Source organism: Manis pentadactyla, chromosome 9 (assembly GCF_030020395.1).
Source record: "Manis pentadactyla isolate mManPen7 chromosome 9, mManPen7.hap1, whole genome shotgun sequence".
NCBI lineage: Eukaryota > Metazoa > Chordata > Mammalia > Pholidota > Manidae > Manis > Manis pentadactyla.
This window is the reverse complement of record NC_080027.1, coordinates 116,383,604-116,402,162: the sequence shown is the minus strand read 5'-3', so window position 1 is coordinate 116,402,162 and position 18,559 is coordinate 116,383,604. Positions and strand designations below refer to the sequence as shown.

At 40.5% G+C, this 18,559-nt stretch overlaps 1 protein-coding gene across 1 annotated transcript; it reads right to left on the bottom strand.

Annotated features, from left to right (window-relative positions):
• Positions 1-9,686: 9,686 nt before the first annotated feature.
• SPATA45 (spermatogenesis associated 45) lies at positions 9,687-15,097 on the bottom strand. Its single transcript, XM_036912389.2, has 2 exons — positions 14,821-15,097; positions 9,687-9,706 (listed from the first exon to the last, which is right to left on the bottom strand). Exons 1-2 carry the CDS (start codon positions 15,095-15,097, stop codon positions 9,687-9,689), a joined length of 297 nt encoding a protein of 98 aa, XP_036768284.2.
• Positions 15,098-18,559: the final 3,462 nt, after the last annotated feature.

Sequence of the window (18,559 nt, the reverse complement as noted above, 5' to 3'; positions counted from 1 at the left end):
CTCCTTTTTACTGGGGTTACCTTGTGCATGTTTTTCACCTAGAGAGATTGCAAATCTTCTCCGAGCAAACCAACTTTTTGTTTTCGCATCTTCTACACGGCCTGAAAAAAGTTGGCAATATCGTATGTTCTTATGCATCTCTTAAGTGATTAGAAGCAGTAAGTCCGGCTTACTGCAGTTGAGAATTCAAATATATCTTTCATTCTACTCTTTTTTTTTTTTTTGTAGATAATTATTTTTTATTGAAGGGTAGTTGACACACAGTATTACATTACATTAGTTTCAGGTGTACAACATAGTGATTCAACATTTATATACATGACAATTCTAGGTACCAGTTATCACCATACCAAGCTGTTACAATATCTTGACTATATTCATTACATCCCGGTTACTTATTATTTTACCATTGGAAGTGTGTACTTTTTTTTGTTTGTTTGTTTGTTTTTTGTTTGTGAGAGCATCTCTCATATTTATTGATCGAATAACCATTTGATTGTTAACAACAATAAAATTCTGTATAGGGGAGTCAATGCTCAATGCACAATCATTAATCCACCCCAAGCCTAATTTTCGTCAGTCTCCAATCTTCTGAGGCATAACAAACAAGTTCTTACATGGGGAACAAATTCTTACATAGTGAATAAGTTCTTACATGGTGAACAGTACAAGGGCAGCCATCACAGAAACCTTCGGTTTTGCTCATGCATTATGAACTATAAACAGTCAGTTCAAATATGAATACTCATTAGATTTTTATACTTGATTTATATGTGGATACCACATTTCTCTATTATTATTATTTTTAATAAAATGATGAAGTGGTAGGTAGGTACAAGATAAAGGTAGAAAACACAGTTTAGTGTTGTAAGAGAGCAAATGTAGATGATCAGGTGTGTGCCTGTAGACTATGTGTTAATCCAAGCTAGACAAGGGCAATAAAACATCCACGTATGCAGAAGATTTCTCTCAGAACAGGGGTGGTGAGGTTCTAAGCCTCACCTCTGTTGATCCCCAATTTCTCACCTGATGACCCCCCTGCGACTGTGCCTGTCTTAGGTTGTTCCTCCCTTGAGGAATCTTACCCGTCTCTGGCTTTCAGTCTACTCTTATGAAATGGATATTATATACATTTTCACTGTTTTCTTTTTTTTGAGATGCATATTCTTCTCCTCTAGCCTATAATTTTATTAAATAGCATTCAAAGATTTCCTTATGTCAAACTTTCTGAAAAACAGGAATAAACTCTCTTGGTCTGGAAAAACAAATCTTTTTGCCTCCTATAGGAATACCCTCCCTGCTAGCTGAAACACAACAAGGGCTTTTTTTATCCCCCTGTGCTTATCATGACCTCCCTTATTAAAGGAAACATTTCTTATTCTGGCTCTTACCTTTTTCTATTCTTATAACAATGAGGTGAAATTGTATCATTCTTGAAATAAAAGAAGAAAAATTAATGTCAGCTCTTTTCTTTCATTATTATGCAACCAAGAGTTCATTTTGTCTCTGTTGTTTGTTCTCTACCTCGGCTCACTACTTGCCTGTCATAATCCTCTCTTGTGCTATTGTGGGTCCCCTTCCCCTCTCAGATTCCTCTTCTGAACCGCATGTGAAGAAGAGTCTTGTTTTTATGTGGTTGAGCTATGTTCCTACTTGAGAGGCTTACTCCCCTTGATTTGCCCTTTCTTGCCTTTTCATGCTTTTGGCATATGTGAATCGTCATTCCCTTTACAGGATCTTAATGACATAGAAGGGTCAGCAGAGACCATTCATGTTTGTTAAAGCTTAGCTATTCAAGCATAATTACATCTCACTGTCCTTTCTAAATTATGACAAAGACTGTGCTAATGATTACAACGTCAGTCAAAAAGACAGAGTGAAAAGAGATTAGACAGTTTAGGGATTATCAGTGTTACAAGTTTAAACATGGGGCCCCAAGCAGAAACACCCTAGTAGGCCTTCCTTATTACCCCGTTATCTTTGATTAATTCCATAATAAGCATATCTCCAAAAAAGATGACTTCTTGTATGAGCATCACTATAATTCATGAACAACCCAGGTGATATTTATACCTTGAGTGTCAAAAATGATGCAAGTAACTTCTCATTTCCCAATTCAGTAATTTAATAAATACAGAGAACCATGCATAGCAGGTAAGAGCTAAAAATGCCAGAAGTCTAATGTCCTCCATACAGGACTTTTCTGTGAATTACCCCTGAAGCCCAAGTAATTTAAATAAGTAACATAAATTCTGACAGCTAATGTTTGATTTTTTTAGAATTGTAGTTCCCTGACTTCCATTCCAGCACTTTTTTACAAATACCACATTTCCTCCCTGATTTCTACCCCAGAGATGCTCTTGAGCCATTAGCCCTGAGGGGTGGTTATGCCTTGCAATTCATCAGTAGCCATAATTCATTGCCTATTTATTAAATTATGAAAGGCCTCTTGTTGGGAGTTCAGAAAAAAAGCGAAGAATTAATTTGGCCAGGAAGAATACACTCTTTGGAATCAGACAGAGGATCAAGCCTGTGAAATTGTATCCCAAAACCGCACACAGAACAAGTTCTAGGGGAAATTCTCTCCAGTCCCCAAAGTTCACAAGAGAACTCCATTCAGGCTCAAGACTCCTTCTAGACTTGGGGTGTCACATCTCTACCCTCACCACCATAGCAAAGCTTGTCAATGTAATATTGTCACCAAATTTACCAAACTAATGAACATACATTGTCAGGGAAAGTCCGTTTTAACAGGCACTCTCTGAAGTCAGTAGCTTCCTATAGAGAAACTCTACATGCAAATCCATTTTCGTCTGCTTCCTCTTTATCTTGGGCTCAGATGGAAGCATTTATTATTAATATGAGTTAGTGCTAAGTCAGAAAAGCCAGGGAAATGCAGGAGTCCAGATTGGTGACAGCCAGATTTAGTAGAAGACTACAGAGACAGTGAAGGGCTAAGTCAGACTACAGCGCTGAAAGGAAGAAGTTTTGGGGTTTGATAGTAGTAAGTCTTTAGCCAAGCGTATGTTCCCAAGGGCCTGGGCAGGACTCAGGTGCAAGAATTTCTGTCTCTTGGTCAGTGGGACTTGAGCCCTGCATACATTCTCAGGGTCTGGTCAGGATGTTTTCCAGCTCCTCTCCGGGCCTATGATTTCTCTTAAGAATTACACTCAAAATATCACAATTAGTTTTCTTGTTTCTGCCTTCTCTACAGTTAAGGAGTCTAAGACTATCACTGAAACATCTAAAATTTTCTTACAATTCCTCCTGAGTGCCATTCAGCCTTGCTCTTGTCTAAATCTCTCAAGGGTTCTACCAAGGTTACCCTGTGCATTTCCTAAGTTACCTGCTAAGTTGAAGAAAACACATTTCATTGTGTGGGGTCTCATCTATTCCTTTCTGGTTCTAGAGAGCATATGTGAGGCCAGAGTCCACCAGATCCACTCCAGTGGAATTCAGAGAGCAGGGAACATGCAATCATGAGCACTGCCCTGGGTCCTCCACCCGCTAAAGAATTCCTGTAAGGTAAAGAGTTATTTTTGAGGACAGCCTCTGACATGGTTAATTTTCTGTGTCAACTTGACTAGACCACAGTACCCAGATATGTGGTCAAACACTGTTCTATATGTTTCTGTGAAAATACTTTTCAGCTGAGATTAACATATATTGGTGAACTTTGAGTAAAGCTGATTACCTTCATAATGTGGGTGGGCCTCATCCAATCAGTTGAAGATCTTAATGGAAAAAAGGCTGACCTCTCCCGAGTGAGAAGGGATTCTGCCAGCAGACTGCCTTCAAACTCAAACTGCACATCAACTCTTCCCTGGGTCTCCAGCCTGCTGGCCTACCCTGCAGATTTGGGACCAGCCTCTACAATCACCTGCACCAATTCCTTCAAATAAATCTCAGTCTCTCTCAATAGATGATAGACATAGAAAGAAAGATAGACATGTATACGCATGCCCCAGCACACACACAGATCCTATTGGCCTTACTTCTCTGGAGAGCCCTAATAGAGCTGCTGCTTAGAGAAATTCCAGCTTGTGATGTATTTAACATTGATCAGGAAGCTTTGGAAACCATTGCTGTTCTAACACAATGTGGGCCCCTTCACAGCCTCCAAGGACTCTACATTAGCTCATACAAGGACTCACAATTGGGCCTTCTGGAGGCTGGGGATGGGTGGAAAGAGGGGATTAGAATCTGAGGTTAAAAGTAAAACTGAAGACAAGTAGAAGATGGAGGAACATCTTACCGCTGTACCTAAGATGCTCAGTAGAGTTTTGGGGAGTTACAAATCTGGAGGTGGGTGTGTAAAGTTCCCAATCTATCCCAATGCCTATAGAATAATAAAATAAAAAACATTCTATCTGTTCTAATGTATCTGCCCTAATTTTAAAAATCTTAACAAAGTAATGTTCTCGGTGACCTCCAGTGCAATCAACCTTATGAAGCCAATCAGGGCATTCTGTTTCTGATATCATACCTACCTGATTAATTATCTCTTCCTAAAGCTATAAAAGGACAATTTAAAGAATTTCAACAACTAGTAAAAAGAAGAGACTAATTTAATCATAATGAAAAATCTTGGTGAGCTAGAAATCTAACAGGTAATTATGCTGTAAAGGTTTCTATTTACATTTCCACATTATGCCTGGACCTATCTTTACTGCTGTAACCAAGTAATTAAGTGTATGTATTGGGGAGTTTTGTTCATTCTAATCCTGAAAATAATGACAAAAATAGAATAGAGAAGCAAATGAGATTTTTTTTAATGATATGCATAATTAATGAGTCAAAAGCTTTAATTTTTCATCAGGAAAAGAATTCTGAGGAGTAAAGTACTCTGGAAAGACAAGAGGGCAAAGCTATCTGTTTCTCCCTGCAGCTCCCTGAGGGAGCCCTCCTGGGGCAGGTGGGAGGGCAACTGAGTCAGGATGCACTTGAGGGCCCCTGAGAGTCCTGGTCAGGCCTCAGGCATGCTCACTCCAATGGGACTAATTAATTATCTCTCATTTGTCTGCGTTCTCCTTAGTACTCTAGACTGTTCTACTTTGTAAATAATTTGTATCTTGGTAGGGGTACAGATGGGTTACCCACCTTAATTTCAATCTGTACTACCTATTCTTTCAACAAATACTCAGTACTTACTCTTTCAACAAGTACTCAGTACTTGCTAAATTCAGGAATTGTATTGGTGTTACATTGCTTGCAATTTGTTTTAAAATACTTTAGGTTAAACAGTGTGATGTATCTATGTGTGTCTAGGTCATTTTCATCTGTAATCTAGGAGAGGCTAGTCAGTACCTGAAGTGAAAACTAATTCCAGGGGTGGTCAGTTAGAGTTAGTGGAGAAGAGACTGATGGTGGCCCAGCTCCACGGGCCTTCACCACAACCTTCCATTCAGTTAACAGCAGAGGCTTTCTTTATTCATTAGCAAAATGATTTTTCCTTGATAAAATGAGTGAGGCTCAGCTATTGGATTAGCCAGACATACTCCTCTTGCATGAACTAAATATATTTTTAAATGTTTGAAAAAAAAATCCAGAGAATAGTAATATTTCACAATATGTGAAAATTATATGAAATTCATATTTCAGTGTCCATGAAGTTGTATTGGACCGCAATTAATGCTCATTCATTTCATATATCTGCATTCATCCTACAGCCACAGAACTGAGTAATTGCAGCAGGGACCACCCACCCATAAAGACTAAAATATGCACCTGCTAGCCGTAACAGAGAAGAATTTGCTCATGTTTGGCCTGTACTTTTCAGAATGATGCCTGAGGCCTAGGATTCCTTCCAGTCTGGAATTCTGCCCCTACGAGTATCCTGCCTCTTGACTTTAACTGGAAAGCTCTCTCAGTCTCAGCTGGAACAGTGGTTCTCATTCCTGGCTGCACAGCGTAATTGCCAGGGGAGCTTTTTAAACGTTCTAATGCTTAAGGGCCAGCCCAGGTCATTCAAATGACTATCATTTCAAATAAATATACTAGAATCAGGACCTGAGTAGAGGGATTTTTTTAGAACTCACCAGATGTTTCCAAGGTATAGCCAGAGGTGAGAACCCTGTGCTGGAAAATGGAGTGACTTGTTCAAGAAAGGTGTTTGTGGATGTGCCATAAATGGCAGCGCTTTTCAAACTTTAAAATATCTGTGTCACCTAAGGATCTTGTTCAAAGACTCGATTTCAGTAGATCTGAGGTGAAACGGGCTGGGGTGCAGGGCAGGCTGTCCCAAAAGGTGCCACTTTGGCATACTGATTATTTTAAGTGAAATTATTTAAGAAGCAGCCAGTGCAAGAATGATCCTCTGACCCTCCTTTGTCCCCCTGAAAGCAGGAAATAGATCTCCCATGTGGAAGGTCCCCTCCCTGTACCAGGAGGATAGAGAGACATCCTTAACACCGGAGATAGGAAATTCAGGGCTGCGAAGGCTGCATAAACAAACCTGGTTACTTTCTCCCCGATTTACTATCCCAAGCCTTGTTAATTCCGTACAGACTCCTTAGTCTTAAAAGGTGTAAAAACTGCCCGCTTTGGTCCCTTCTTCGAGTCTCGTGTTTTTGTGAGCTCCCATAGGTATGAAAAGAAATTTGGTTTTCTCCTGTTAATCTGTCTTAACGTCAATTTAATTATTAAGCCAGCCAAAGAACCTAGAGGGGAAGAAAGGAAAGGTCTTCCCCCCTTACACCTGGGATTCTGTAACTCAAAAAAACTCCCAAATGACGCAGCTGCTTCTAGTCCATGGACCACACTCTGAGTCGCAAAGCAGAGCAAGGACTTCCCTGAGCTTATAAAACATCTTCCATGACTTTTATGTTTGCCTGCCTTAGTAATAAATATTTGCATGGCAGAGTCCTGCCTACTTCACTGTGGGAGTAAAGGCCTCTGAGGAGCTGACAGGCTAGTTGAGATGCTCAAGGGTAGAAAGCTGAGAAGAATGGAGAAAGAGCCTCCCAGGCAGAGGGCGAGGCCCTAGGGCCAGAGAGACTCACCTTTGAGGAACTGGACGTTCTCTGTGACTACAGGATGAGAGGTGATGTTGGTTTGTTTCACTGACAGGAAAGTTAATATTAAACAGAAGATGCCTCAAGTCATCCATGCCTGACACATCATCGTGAAATCTCTTCCTAAGGTAGGAAATCAGAGGAAGTCTGTCCCTCTTGTGCTCAAGGCAGAAGAGAGTTGAGGCCCAGGACTCAAACTTTGGGCGATTCTAACTCCAGTGCTGTATCTCTGGTTCCGATTGTTCTTTCACATCACTTTGTGGACTCCTGAGTGAGGAAGGGAGGCCTGCAACAGGTGAGAGGAATCATCTAAAAGAGGTTTTCCACCAAAGCTTCCAAGGGAAATGTCCTCAGTCCCTCCGCCTCTGCCCCTCCTCTGTGAGTGGAGCCAGTTCACCCAACTTCCACACCGCAGAAAGGACAGAAAAGGGCAGGTTTGAGCAACACATTTGCAGCGCAGGGTCCTCAAACAGGCACCCGCCCCGCTTCATTGCCTGGGTTCAGCCCGTGTTGCCTGAGGCCCTTCTTGTTCACAGGTCTTAGAAGCCTGAGTGTCCTGGGTGGAGCTGCTAGGCTTCCGGCTCCGCCTGGTGCCTGCCTTTGGATAGATAGGCAATGCCAGGAAAGCAATGTATCTCTCCGACTGTGACCTGCAGGACCTTTCTGGGAAAGAGGTATTGGATGCCGGCAGCTTCAGCAGTGCTGGGCCACACTGACATCTTTTCGGGAGCTCCAGGTGTGCCACAGGAAATCTTCTTGCACAGGAGGGCTATGATTCCGGAACTCACAGCAGACGGCTCTGTGGGGGGCCAGAGCAGCAGAGGAGGGGAACTCCAGTCCCCCCTTGTTGATGAGGGAGCACGTACATTGGGATGAGACCCTCCTGGGGGGCAGTGGAGGACGTTACCGGACTTGTGATTTCAGATGGGGTCAGAGTCCAAAATATATGTTGTAATTTCTGAGTTTCTGGTTTTAGCTGTTGGCTGTTGTAGGCTGTGTAGAGGAGGGCAAAATAGAAACAGCGAAGAGGAAAAGGGGTTGGGGGAAGGAAGGCTTCCAGAAAGAGGTGGTTTTCTACTGAAGTCAGCCAGGTGAAGAGGGGATAGCAGAACACGGCAGAGAACCACAAGTCCCATAAAACCAGAGGGGTGAAGGTAGGAGGGGATCATAGAGAGCTGAGGTCAGAGACGTTGGTGATTGTATCATGCATAAGCTGGTGCTCACTTACTAGGTGCTTAATGCCTAGAATTCACCTTAGAGCAAGCCCGGAAATGATGCTTCATTTGGACTAAGTGCTGGGAGATAATTCTTCCTACGTCTCTTGCATTTCTGACCATCTTGGGAGCAGAGGCACTGTCAGCTTTTGTTTCAGACTTTCTTCAACAGTGTCTATAGCCAAGGCCTGGGAAGACAAAGATAACGTCTCCCACTGGAAAAGAGGGGAGGTTTATTTACTGTCCACTATAATAAAGAGAGCACCTTCCTCTGGGCAAAGGTTGGACTTCTTAAGCTCAGGGGTCTTCAAGCGTGAGGCAAAACCCGTGTGTGGCATCACTCTGGACAGCTTCCCATGGTGGGGGGAGGGGAAGGGAACCAACCAGAACACAAGGCTCGTGCTACTTACTTGCTATGTTCTGAGTACTAAAGTCCTTTGCCTCGGAACCAGGAGTCTCATGTCTCCTATCAATGCCCTTGAACCTGGCAGGCTATCCCTTCACAGCTCCTGGCACTAGGTGTCTGCCTTCTCAGGAAGCACAAAGTTAGCTCTGGGTCTGGCTTTTTTTTTTAATACCCTCGGAGTTGATGGATCTCATCCACACCGTGCCCGGGCACTGCCCCAGCTGCAGTAGGGCTTTCGGCCAGCTGACTGCTCCATATGTCTTCCAGTATTAAAGTGCTTTGGCTTATGAATCTGAGCTTTCTATGGAGACAAAGGGCAACCAAATAAAAGGTGAATATTTCGGTGATGGAAAGACAAACGCCAAGAAGCAGCTGGGTTCCAGACCAGAAGGTGCTCAGCTTGCCAAACGGAATAGGCTATTAATTCAAACGAAAAAGGAACAAAGCCAGGCTAAAATTTGTAAATTAGACTAGTATCCAAGAAGCAATGGCACAGAGACTAGAGTAACCAACAAGGTTTGGCTAAGAGATGATGCTAGTGATTCCCACCCTGGGGATGGGCAGTGAAATATAACAAGAGGTTCCGTATGCACCTTACATTACTTGCTCAAGTTCTTCTTCTCTTATTCAAATGATCAAAATCGTAGCCCTAACAAGAGTAAATTAATGTAATCAAGCAAGAGAACCAAGAGTTAACTTTGAGAAACTTTATCCTTCAATTTGCTTAGTGGGGTTCATCAACATACTCCACTGATTTACAAAAACAAATATGAACCATTTAAACATTTTAAATTAGTAAATAGAACACTGTAAAGTGAACTTTTAGGCCATTCATCTTTGAAAGTATCTTTAGTAACTCAAATCCTCTCCTCAAAACATCTAAGTCTAAATGATAGAATGGAAAAATGAAAATGTAGTATGTTAATAAAATGTTTTCTTGGCAATCTAGAGAATTACTTTGGCTTCTTTTATAATTAATATTTGTAAATGGTTTTGACAGATGTTGAAGAAGGATCCAATAGGTTGTATTTCTGTGTGTCTCTGAGATGCACCTCATCCAAATATGGCATTATCTGAAAAATAAATAAGTATTGTAATAAAACATATTTCACAGTTCCAAAATAACCTTGAGGGCAGAGGATGAGTACTGTTCCACAGATACAGAAAGGTTTAGAGACATGAAATGACTAGATGCATGAGATTAGTCAATGCAGAAGCAGAACTTAAGACCCAAGTACAATGGACTGAATGTTTGTTTGCCCCCCAAATCCCTATGTTGAAACCCTAATACAGTGTGATGGTATTGGAAGGTGGCACCTTTGGGAGGTAATCAAGTCATCAGAGTGGAGTCCTCATGAATGGAATTAGTGCCCTTATAAGAAGACTCCAGAAAGCTAACTAGCAATTTCTACCGTGTGAGGACACAGCAAGAACACAGCCCCCTGTAAACCGGGGAGACGGCACTCACTAGGAGCCTGACTATGTTAGCACCCTGATCCGGGACTTCCAGCCTCCACAGCTGTGAGAAATAAATTATTGTTTAAGCCACCTAGTCTATGAGAATTTGTTACACTAGCCTAAGACACCCAGTTCTTCTGTTTTTAAGGCTAGTATGTTTAAGTAAGATGGCCCCTCTTTTGGCATTCGTCTCTCTAAGTGGAAGATTGAAGAGACAGCTTGGAGATCTTCAGCTAAGAAAATTCCCCTGGTCTTCATATCACTACTGATAGAAGCAAAAAGGAGTCCCTAAAACTCCAAGAGCTCTCAGCAAAATTCCCAGCCTCCTTCACCCTTAACACTCACAGCCTCACCACCTCTTGAGACCACTAGGACAAATGTCATTTTGTCCCTTATTCATGTACACATTGGGTACTTCAAGAAGCCCAAAAGTCTTGTGTCCTCCCACATGCCCTGAATATAAATCTCTGTATAGCTCTTGGGCAGCAGGGCATCTCCTCCCTAGAACTTACTAAACTAAAGCCCAGCCTACTGCTTTAGGTTTGCACATAGCATTCATCCACTTACCACTATTGCCCCTACCACTGAAATACCCACTAGAATCTAGGCTTTATGAAGCATTACTTTTATTCATCACTGTATTGCCAAGCACATAGAATAGTGCCTGGCAGAAAGTAGGCACTCATAAATATTTGTTGAATGAATTAATAAATTGCTGAATGAATGTGCTTCTACCTCTAACACCCGTATGTACAAAGGAAAAGGGTAAAGGGCCTTCTAATTCTTATTGTACATGTCCATTAAAATGTACCTACTTATAATCCTCTTCCATTTCTAAGGATCATTCAACAGCAACACACCAAAGTGCCATGGGAAACTAGGTCTGTGAGCCATCATCCAAGAGCATGAGCTCTGGTCTCAAGAGGAATGACGTAAGGTCCACCATTACTTCCGGGAAAATATGTTCCATGTCTCAGTATTTACTCTGTCAGCCTAGTTCATGTTAGGTATAATTCTAGAGACTGGAGATAAAGCAGTGAAAAAACAGATGCCATCTCTGCTTTCAAAGGAGCTTAGCATTAGGGAGTGGCAGACTCCAAGGAGGGAAAGAAGGCTGGGTATGGTGTGGGGTGTTGGGAGTTCTATTTATATAGGGTGGTTTCTGATTAAGTGACTTTTGAACAAAGATCTGAATAAAGTAAGGGAGAGAGAGAGAGAGAGAGACAGCTCCAGGCAGAGGGAACTGCGTGTGGCATGTGCCTGAGGTGGGAACCAGAGTGGTTTCTTCCCCGGAACAGGAAGAAAGCCATGTGGCTAAATGAAATGAGGCCTGGGAGAGTAGAGGAGATGAGGCTGTAAAGATAAGCAGGGACTTTTTGTGGAGAGCCTATAATCACAAGAGAAGGAGTATGGGTTTTACTCTTAAGTATGGTGTGAAACCATAGGCAAATTTTGAGAAATAGGCATGGATCTAGTATACATTTAAAAAAGATCCCTCAGGCTCTTATGTGAAGAAATAAATGTGGGATGCCGCAGAAGTGGAGCCTGGGGGGCAGCTGGGAGGCAGTACTTCAGGGAGAGGTGATCAAGGATTGTATCAGGCTGGTAGCGGTGGTCAGATGCATGACTGATTTTGAAGGGCGAGTTGACGGGACTTCCCAATAGAAAGGACATGGGGTGTGAGACAAAAAAGAGAGTCAGAGGTACTCCTACATCTTCAGCCATTTTCTGAGTTGCGGAGAGACAGGGCTGAGTATGTGTGCTTGGAGGGTGGAAGACATGAATTCTTTTTCAGAGATGGTGAATTTGAAAGAACATCCAGGAGACGTGGCAGTCTGATATATGCAATCCAATGGATGTTTCCAGAACTCAAGAGAAAAGGCAGGGCAAGAAACAGAAGTGTGGGAGTCATCAGAATAGATAAAATTTTAAGTCTTGTAACAGGTGAAAGATCTGCAATCCACCTGGGTTGAGATCACCTAAAAGATAAGTGTTGATGATGAGAAGAGGGCCCTTTATTGAGCTCTGGCATTCTTCAACATTGAGAAGGCAGAAGAGGGCCATTTTATACGAAGACGGTGTTATGTTACAGTTAAAAGTGTTTATCATTTGATTCAATACATATTTTTGAGGGTCTACTAGAGTAATATGTTCATCAAATTTAAGAAGTAATGTCCAATCTCCTTATTTTCCAAATGAGGATTTTCCCTTTGCACCTGCTGGCCTCCTGGGGGAGTGAGTAGTCACTCCTTCATTCTTTGGTGTAGTGTGCCAGGCTCCAGCTGTTGGCTGGAATGGGGTAGAAGTTCTCTTTTTGAGGTGGGTTCATCTTTGGCTATTTTAAGCCAATTCCTGCAATATAGATGAATTTTTCTAGTAATAAAAACCAACATTTTTAACTCCATCTGTCTCTCAATTGATGTAAACTCAGATTAGGAACAGAAGAACATTACTGTTGACCCTTGAAACCTTAACAGTCTTTAGAATAAAGTGGGCATTCAGAAGAAGACCAGCCCTGTTCCCTATACCCAGGTACTTCCCACTTGTGGAAATAAAAAGAAATAAGCCCCCAAGATCTCTCTTTTATCCTTGATTAGAATTAAAGTTGAAACCACAGAGTATATGTTTCAAGTGGAGGTTAATGAAAAAACCATGGGAAAAATTTGTATAAGCTTTTCAGAATACACAGCACTGGGTTAACAATTACTCTCCATTTTTTTAGACAGGTGGTTCACAAACTTTTTGGTCTCAGGATCCATACTTTTTTTTTTTATATCGTTAATGTACAGTTACTTGAACATTATGCTTACTAGTCCCCCCCACATACCCCATTACAGTCACTGTCCATCAGCACAGTAAGATGCTATAGAATCACTACTTGTCTTCTCTGTACATACTGCCTTTCCCGTGTCCCCTTCCTGTTACATTATGTGTGCTAATCGAAATGCCCCTTTTTCCCCTTTATTCCTCCCTTCCCACCCATCCTCCCCAGTCCCTTTCCCTTTGGTAACTGTTAGTCCCTTCTTGGGTTCTGTGATTCTGCTGCTATTTTTCTTCCTTCAGTTTTTTCTTTGTTCTTATACTCCACAGATGAGTGAAATCATTTGATACTTGTCTTTCTCCGCCTGGCTTATTTCACTGAGCATAATACCCTCTAGCTTCAGGATACATACTTTTAAAAATTACTGAAGACCCTAACAAGCTCTTGTTCATAGGTGTTTTATCTCTCAATATTTACCACATTAGAAATTTAAACTGAGAAAAACATTTTTTAACTCAACAATACAAATCCACCTTTCATTAATGGTCAGAGTTCGGATGTCTTTGCACATCATATTGCTTCTGGAAAACTCCATTGTACTACCAAGAGAGCAGGAGTGTAAAAAAGGCAAATGATATCTGAATATTATTATGAAAATAGCTTTGACCTCTGGGATCCTTGAAAAAGACTTGAAAACCCAGGGGTCCTCAGACACCCTCTATGAACTCCTAGTTTACATGAAAAAGAAAAAGCATATATTTGCATACCAATTACCCTAACATTTAAATTGGGTCTATACTTACTCTGTATCTTATCATCATAAAGTTGAGTTTCTGTTTCTCTGTTTATTTAAAAGGAACAAGGAACTTTTCTGTGATTGAAAGGTTTAATATTTCAGAATTGTTGGCTTATAACATTAATATTGGTTGTAGAAATTACATTTGTTAGACTTTTATAGAAAACCATGAGTTTTCATGTTAAGTGGTAAACTATGTTTTCCTAAGAGGTGGATTTACCTTCCACAGTTAAATTTGTGAGAACTAATTAATCTCCTAGTCGTGGATTACTCATCTAGTTCCAAGTAATTCAAACAGAATGAAAGCATGCAGATTTTGCTTCGAATTCGGAAGTCTAAAGGCATTACTCCTTGTATGAGTTATTTTTGGAGTAAAATAAACACATGACTATTACAGATTAACTTAAGAAATGGAGAATCTCAGTTTCCACGTCTCACTAAGGGCATGAGCAAGTGGAAAGTCAGAGCCCCTTATATTGTTAAATCTCCATTCTGTTTCTGATCTAACTTAATCATTTGCTGGTTATATTTAATATATTTACACTCTTTTCTTTTCCAAATAAGTGAAAAATATACCATCAGTTGCTTGCCTTGACTTACAAACAAGTATCACAATCAAGAGAGTTACCAGTTCCTCTTCCCGCTCCTGCAAAATACCACCACCGGTACTGCACACTCCCACCCCAACCTCTCCACCTTTTTATTATTGCTTCTCAGGGCTTTTTGTTTGATATGTGCACCAAAACCATTTTTGCACATGAAATTTTTGCCGAGGCAACAGTAATCGGCAAGCTAGGAGGCCTCTGGAGTTTTTGTGGTCTATGATAACAGTAAGAACTTTTCTCAACATAAGGTTCTCACGCCATCAGCATCGGACACACCTTCGCCTGCTGAGAAGGCAGATTTCAGGACCCAGACTAGAGCTTACTGAATGAGCCAGCCTGGAGGTGGGAGCCTGGGAGCCTGTAAGCATAAGAATGTGAGTCTCTCTGGTCTACAGATCTTATATCCACTAGCCTAGTTTACTGATGCTTTTAACTTCAGACATAAACTGTGCCTTTAAACCATCCCAGAGCAGTACTTAGGAACCTGCTTCAATCCCAGAAGTTCCCCCAAAGTTGACTTAAAAACCCCTCCTGTCAATTGGGCAGAATCCTACCATAGCATCTTACTTTTTGGTGGGAAGTGTTTTCTCTCTGTGTGCACAGGGAGACTCAGTTGGACCCAGGAGCTCCTGCCACTGTCGGGAACAGGCTCTTTGATCTGAGTGCAAGTAAAGGACTTATAGGCACCATTGAAATGCCTTCTTTGAACTCTCAGGAAGCTGACTTGATTGCTTCTTTCCACCAAACAGTTGGATTCACGCTTTTCGTTCATCTCCTCCAGGAGATGTTGTTTGTTTGCTTTCAGTTTTTGAATTATTTCACTGGTTCTGCTTATAGAGGCCATTAGGCTGAAGGGTTAATCATCTAGTGATTCTTGCTGTCCTGTGACCAAATGAAAAAATACTAGCCAGTATTCACAATTAGTGTTCACTCATTCCTCTTTCTCCTCCTGCAAAACACCACCACTACTGCACCCTCCCCCTATTCTCACTCCATTTTTTATTATTGTTTCCTCCTAAGGGCTTTTGTTTTTTGACATTTCTTCAGGGGGGAAAAAAAGGTCGAAAAAGGTTATAGTAAGAGAATATGTTTTGTTTTTGAAACTAACACGATGATGCATTGATTCTTGCTCTTAGTAAGTGTTATTTCTTCAGACTATAAAAATGATACATATTCATTGTAGAAATTAAGAAAATACAGAAAACATAAGGTAAAAAAGCTAACATCATTGTTAATCCAGAGAAAACCAAATTAGCATTTTGGACCTTTCTTTCCCAATTAATATCCAAAGGGATTTCATTAGAAAAAGTACAGAAAAAGACATTAAATTGGCTAGAGTAGAACATAAATTTTAAAATGTACAAATGTTAAGTATTTAAGAAGATTTCACTTATGAGGGCTATAAATTTTTCTTCTCAGGCATTTGAAATGCTTAAAAATAAGATCTGTTAAATTTACAAAAGTTTAAAATATTTAAAGGACTTATATTAACTAATTTTGCAAATGGACTGATTACTTAGAGGTGTTTAGTCTTTTTGACTTGGGTTAATTGAACATTAATTTCAGAGAAAATGCAGGTGATCCTTCTTTGTACAAAAAAATTTCAATTTATAAATAGAATACATGAATAATGTTGAAATCCAATGTTGGCAGAAAGGTCTTTAATGTTTTAATTTTAGAAAATCAACGTTAATTTGAAATTCAAGTAACTGTAAGTAGTCCTTTCCACACACAAAGGCTACTTTCAGACATTAAAAAGCAATCTCACATTCACCTATTATGTAGATGAACAGAACTTCCATTTAAGTGATTATGGTGCACTAGATTATTCAGACAAACCTCCTAGTGAAAACAATTAAAAATGCTGGGGAAACTATTGCTTTAAATTTGTTAACAATTAAATGACAAGACAGTAAGGAAATATCAGGCCCAAAATGAAGAGAAAGCCAGAACAAAGACCCAAAGAGGTAAACACAACCTGTTCTTGCCCTGGGGACATTTTCTGATCCCAGAGGGTTAGAGAGGCAGCTTTGCTAGCCTTTAGAGCAAGGCAAACATCAAAGCATCAAAGCCCCAAAGCCTGTGCATAGCAGAGGGTGTCAAGTAGACCTTTTCCCTATTAAGTTGGGACCCAAAGAGTTACTCCCTCAGGGTAAGGGTAATCAGAAATAAACTCACATTCCATCACCAATTTGCAGGGAGAGTGTTGCCTTAGCACTAAACACAGCTCTGAGGGAAACAAAATCCCTCCATGAAAAGTTGGAAACACTAGCTGATGCTCACAGGCATTTTCAACCCACGTTCACAACCAGGTGGTTACAAGAAACACCAAGCACAGAATTTAGCTGAAGGGGTTCCAGGCAGAGAATACCAGTGCGTGAAAGAAGCAAGCTCAAATCTTTTCTGGATCACTCATCAGTGGAGCATAAGAACAAAGAAAAAACTGAAGGAACAAAACAGCAGCAGACTCACAGAACCCAAGAATGGACTAACAGTTACCAAAGGAAAAGGGACTGGGGAGGATGGTTGGGAAGGGAGGGATAAGGGGGAAAAAGGGGCATTACGATTAGCACACATAATGTTGGGTGGGGGGTGCATGGGGAAGGCAGTATAGCACAGAGAAGACAAGCAGTGATTCTATAGTATCTTATTACACTGATGGACAGTGACTGTAATGTGGTATTTGTGGGGACTTGATAATGGGGGGAATCTAGTAACCACAATGTTGCTCATGTAATTGTATATTAATTGTATATTAAAAAAAAATCTTTTCTGGAAGAACGTCATCCTAGGCGTATGGGAATCCCCAATGATACTTTTCAAAGAGGAAAAATGGTACACAACCAAGTATAGCCAAACAAGCACACAAGTAAATAAGGCACCATGAAGTGAGAACAGCAAAAACAGACCCAGGAAATGTACACACATTAAAAGCATCAGACATACTATATAGAAAATTACACATACTTTATTATTTAAAGAAATAAGAAAACAAGTTTGCAACTATCTTCAGGAAACAAGAAACCAAAAAGAATTTCTAGAAATGACAAGATGTTATTAATTAAATGTAAAACTCAGTGCCTTGCCTGGATTTAGCAGCAGATGTGTATTAAGATGAAGAGAGAATGAGAAAACTGCAGTATAGATAACAAGTAATTACAGTAGTTCTCATCCCTGGTATCACTTTCCACAGTTTTCAGTTACCCTCCATCAACTTAGGTCTGGAAGCAGATGATCCTCCTGACATATCGTCAGAAGGCCAGTAGTCGCCTAACGCTACATCACAGTGCCTACGCCATTCACCTCACTTCATCTCATCATGTAGACATCTATCTGATCATCTCACATCATCAGAAGGATAAATATGGTGCATTAAGATATTCTGAGAAGACCACATTTACATAATATTTATTATAGTATATTATTATGATGTTCTATTTTATTATTGTTGTTAATCTCTTACTGTGCCTAATTTATAAATTAAACTTTATCATAGGTAAGTATGAATAGGAAAAAGTAGAATAGGATTCAGTACTAACTGTGGTTTCAGGCATCCACTGGGGGTCTTGGAATTTATCCTCCAAGGATAAGGGGGAACTACTGTATCCTGAAGTTGGCGCAGAAGGACAAAAAGACGCTATCAAAAAGTTAAATATGTGGAGGACAAAGTGAGAAGGGCAAACCTACATGGCATGGGAAGTCCCAAGGACAAGAAAGAGGCAGAGGTAAGATGTAGAAAGCTGTTTGAGAAAGATCCAGAACTGATGACTGATACCAATACATAGACTCAAGAAGCTTAAGGAATACCCATCAGGACTTTTTTTAAATCCACACTTAAGTTACAGTGAAATTTGGAAAAAAAAAATCACAAAGCAATCCGTGACTAAAAGGAGGGGCAACTGGACTAACAGCTGACTCTCAAAGAAGCCATGAGACTGAGAAATTATATTATCAATGAGCTAAAGAAGTTAAATAGATGTTACGTCAGCACACAGAAAGATGCTCAGCACCATCAATAATCAGGGAAATGTAAATCAATACTACGATGAGAGAGCACTGTGTACCACTAGAATGGGTGAAATAAAAAGACTGACTTAATCAAGTATTGGTGAAGATATGGAGGAACTGGAACTCTCACACATCGCTGGTCAGAATGTAAAATGGCACACAATGGCTTTGGCAAAGAGTTTGGCAGCTTCTTAAAAAGTTAAATATAAACCTACCCTTTGGTCCACTCCTAGGTATTTATCCAACAGAAGTGAAATATGAAGAAATTATTGGTACACACAAAAACTTACCCACAAAT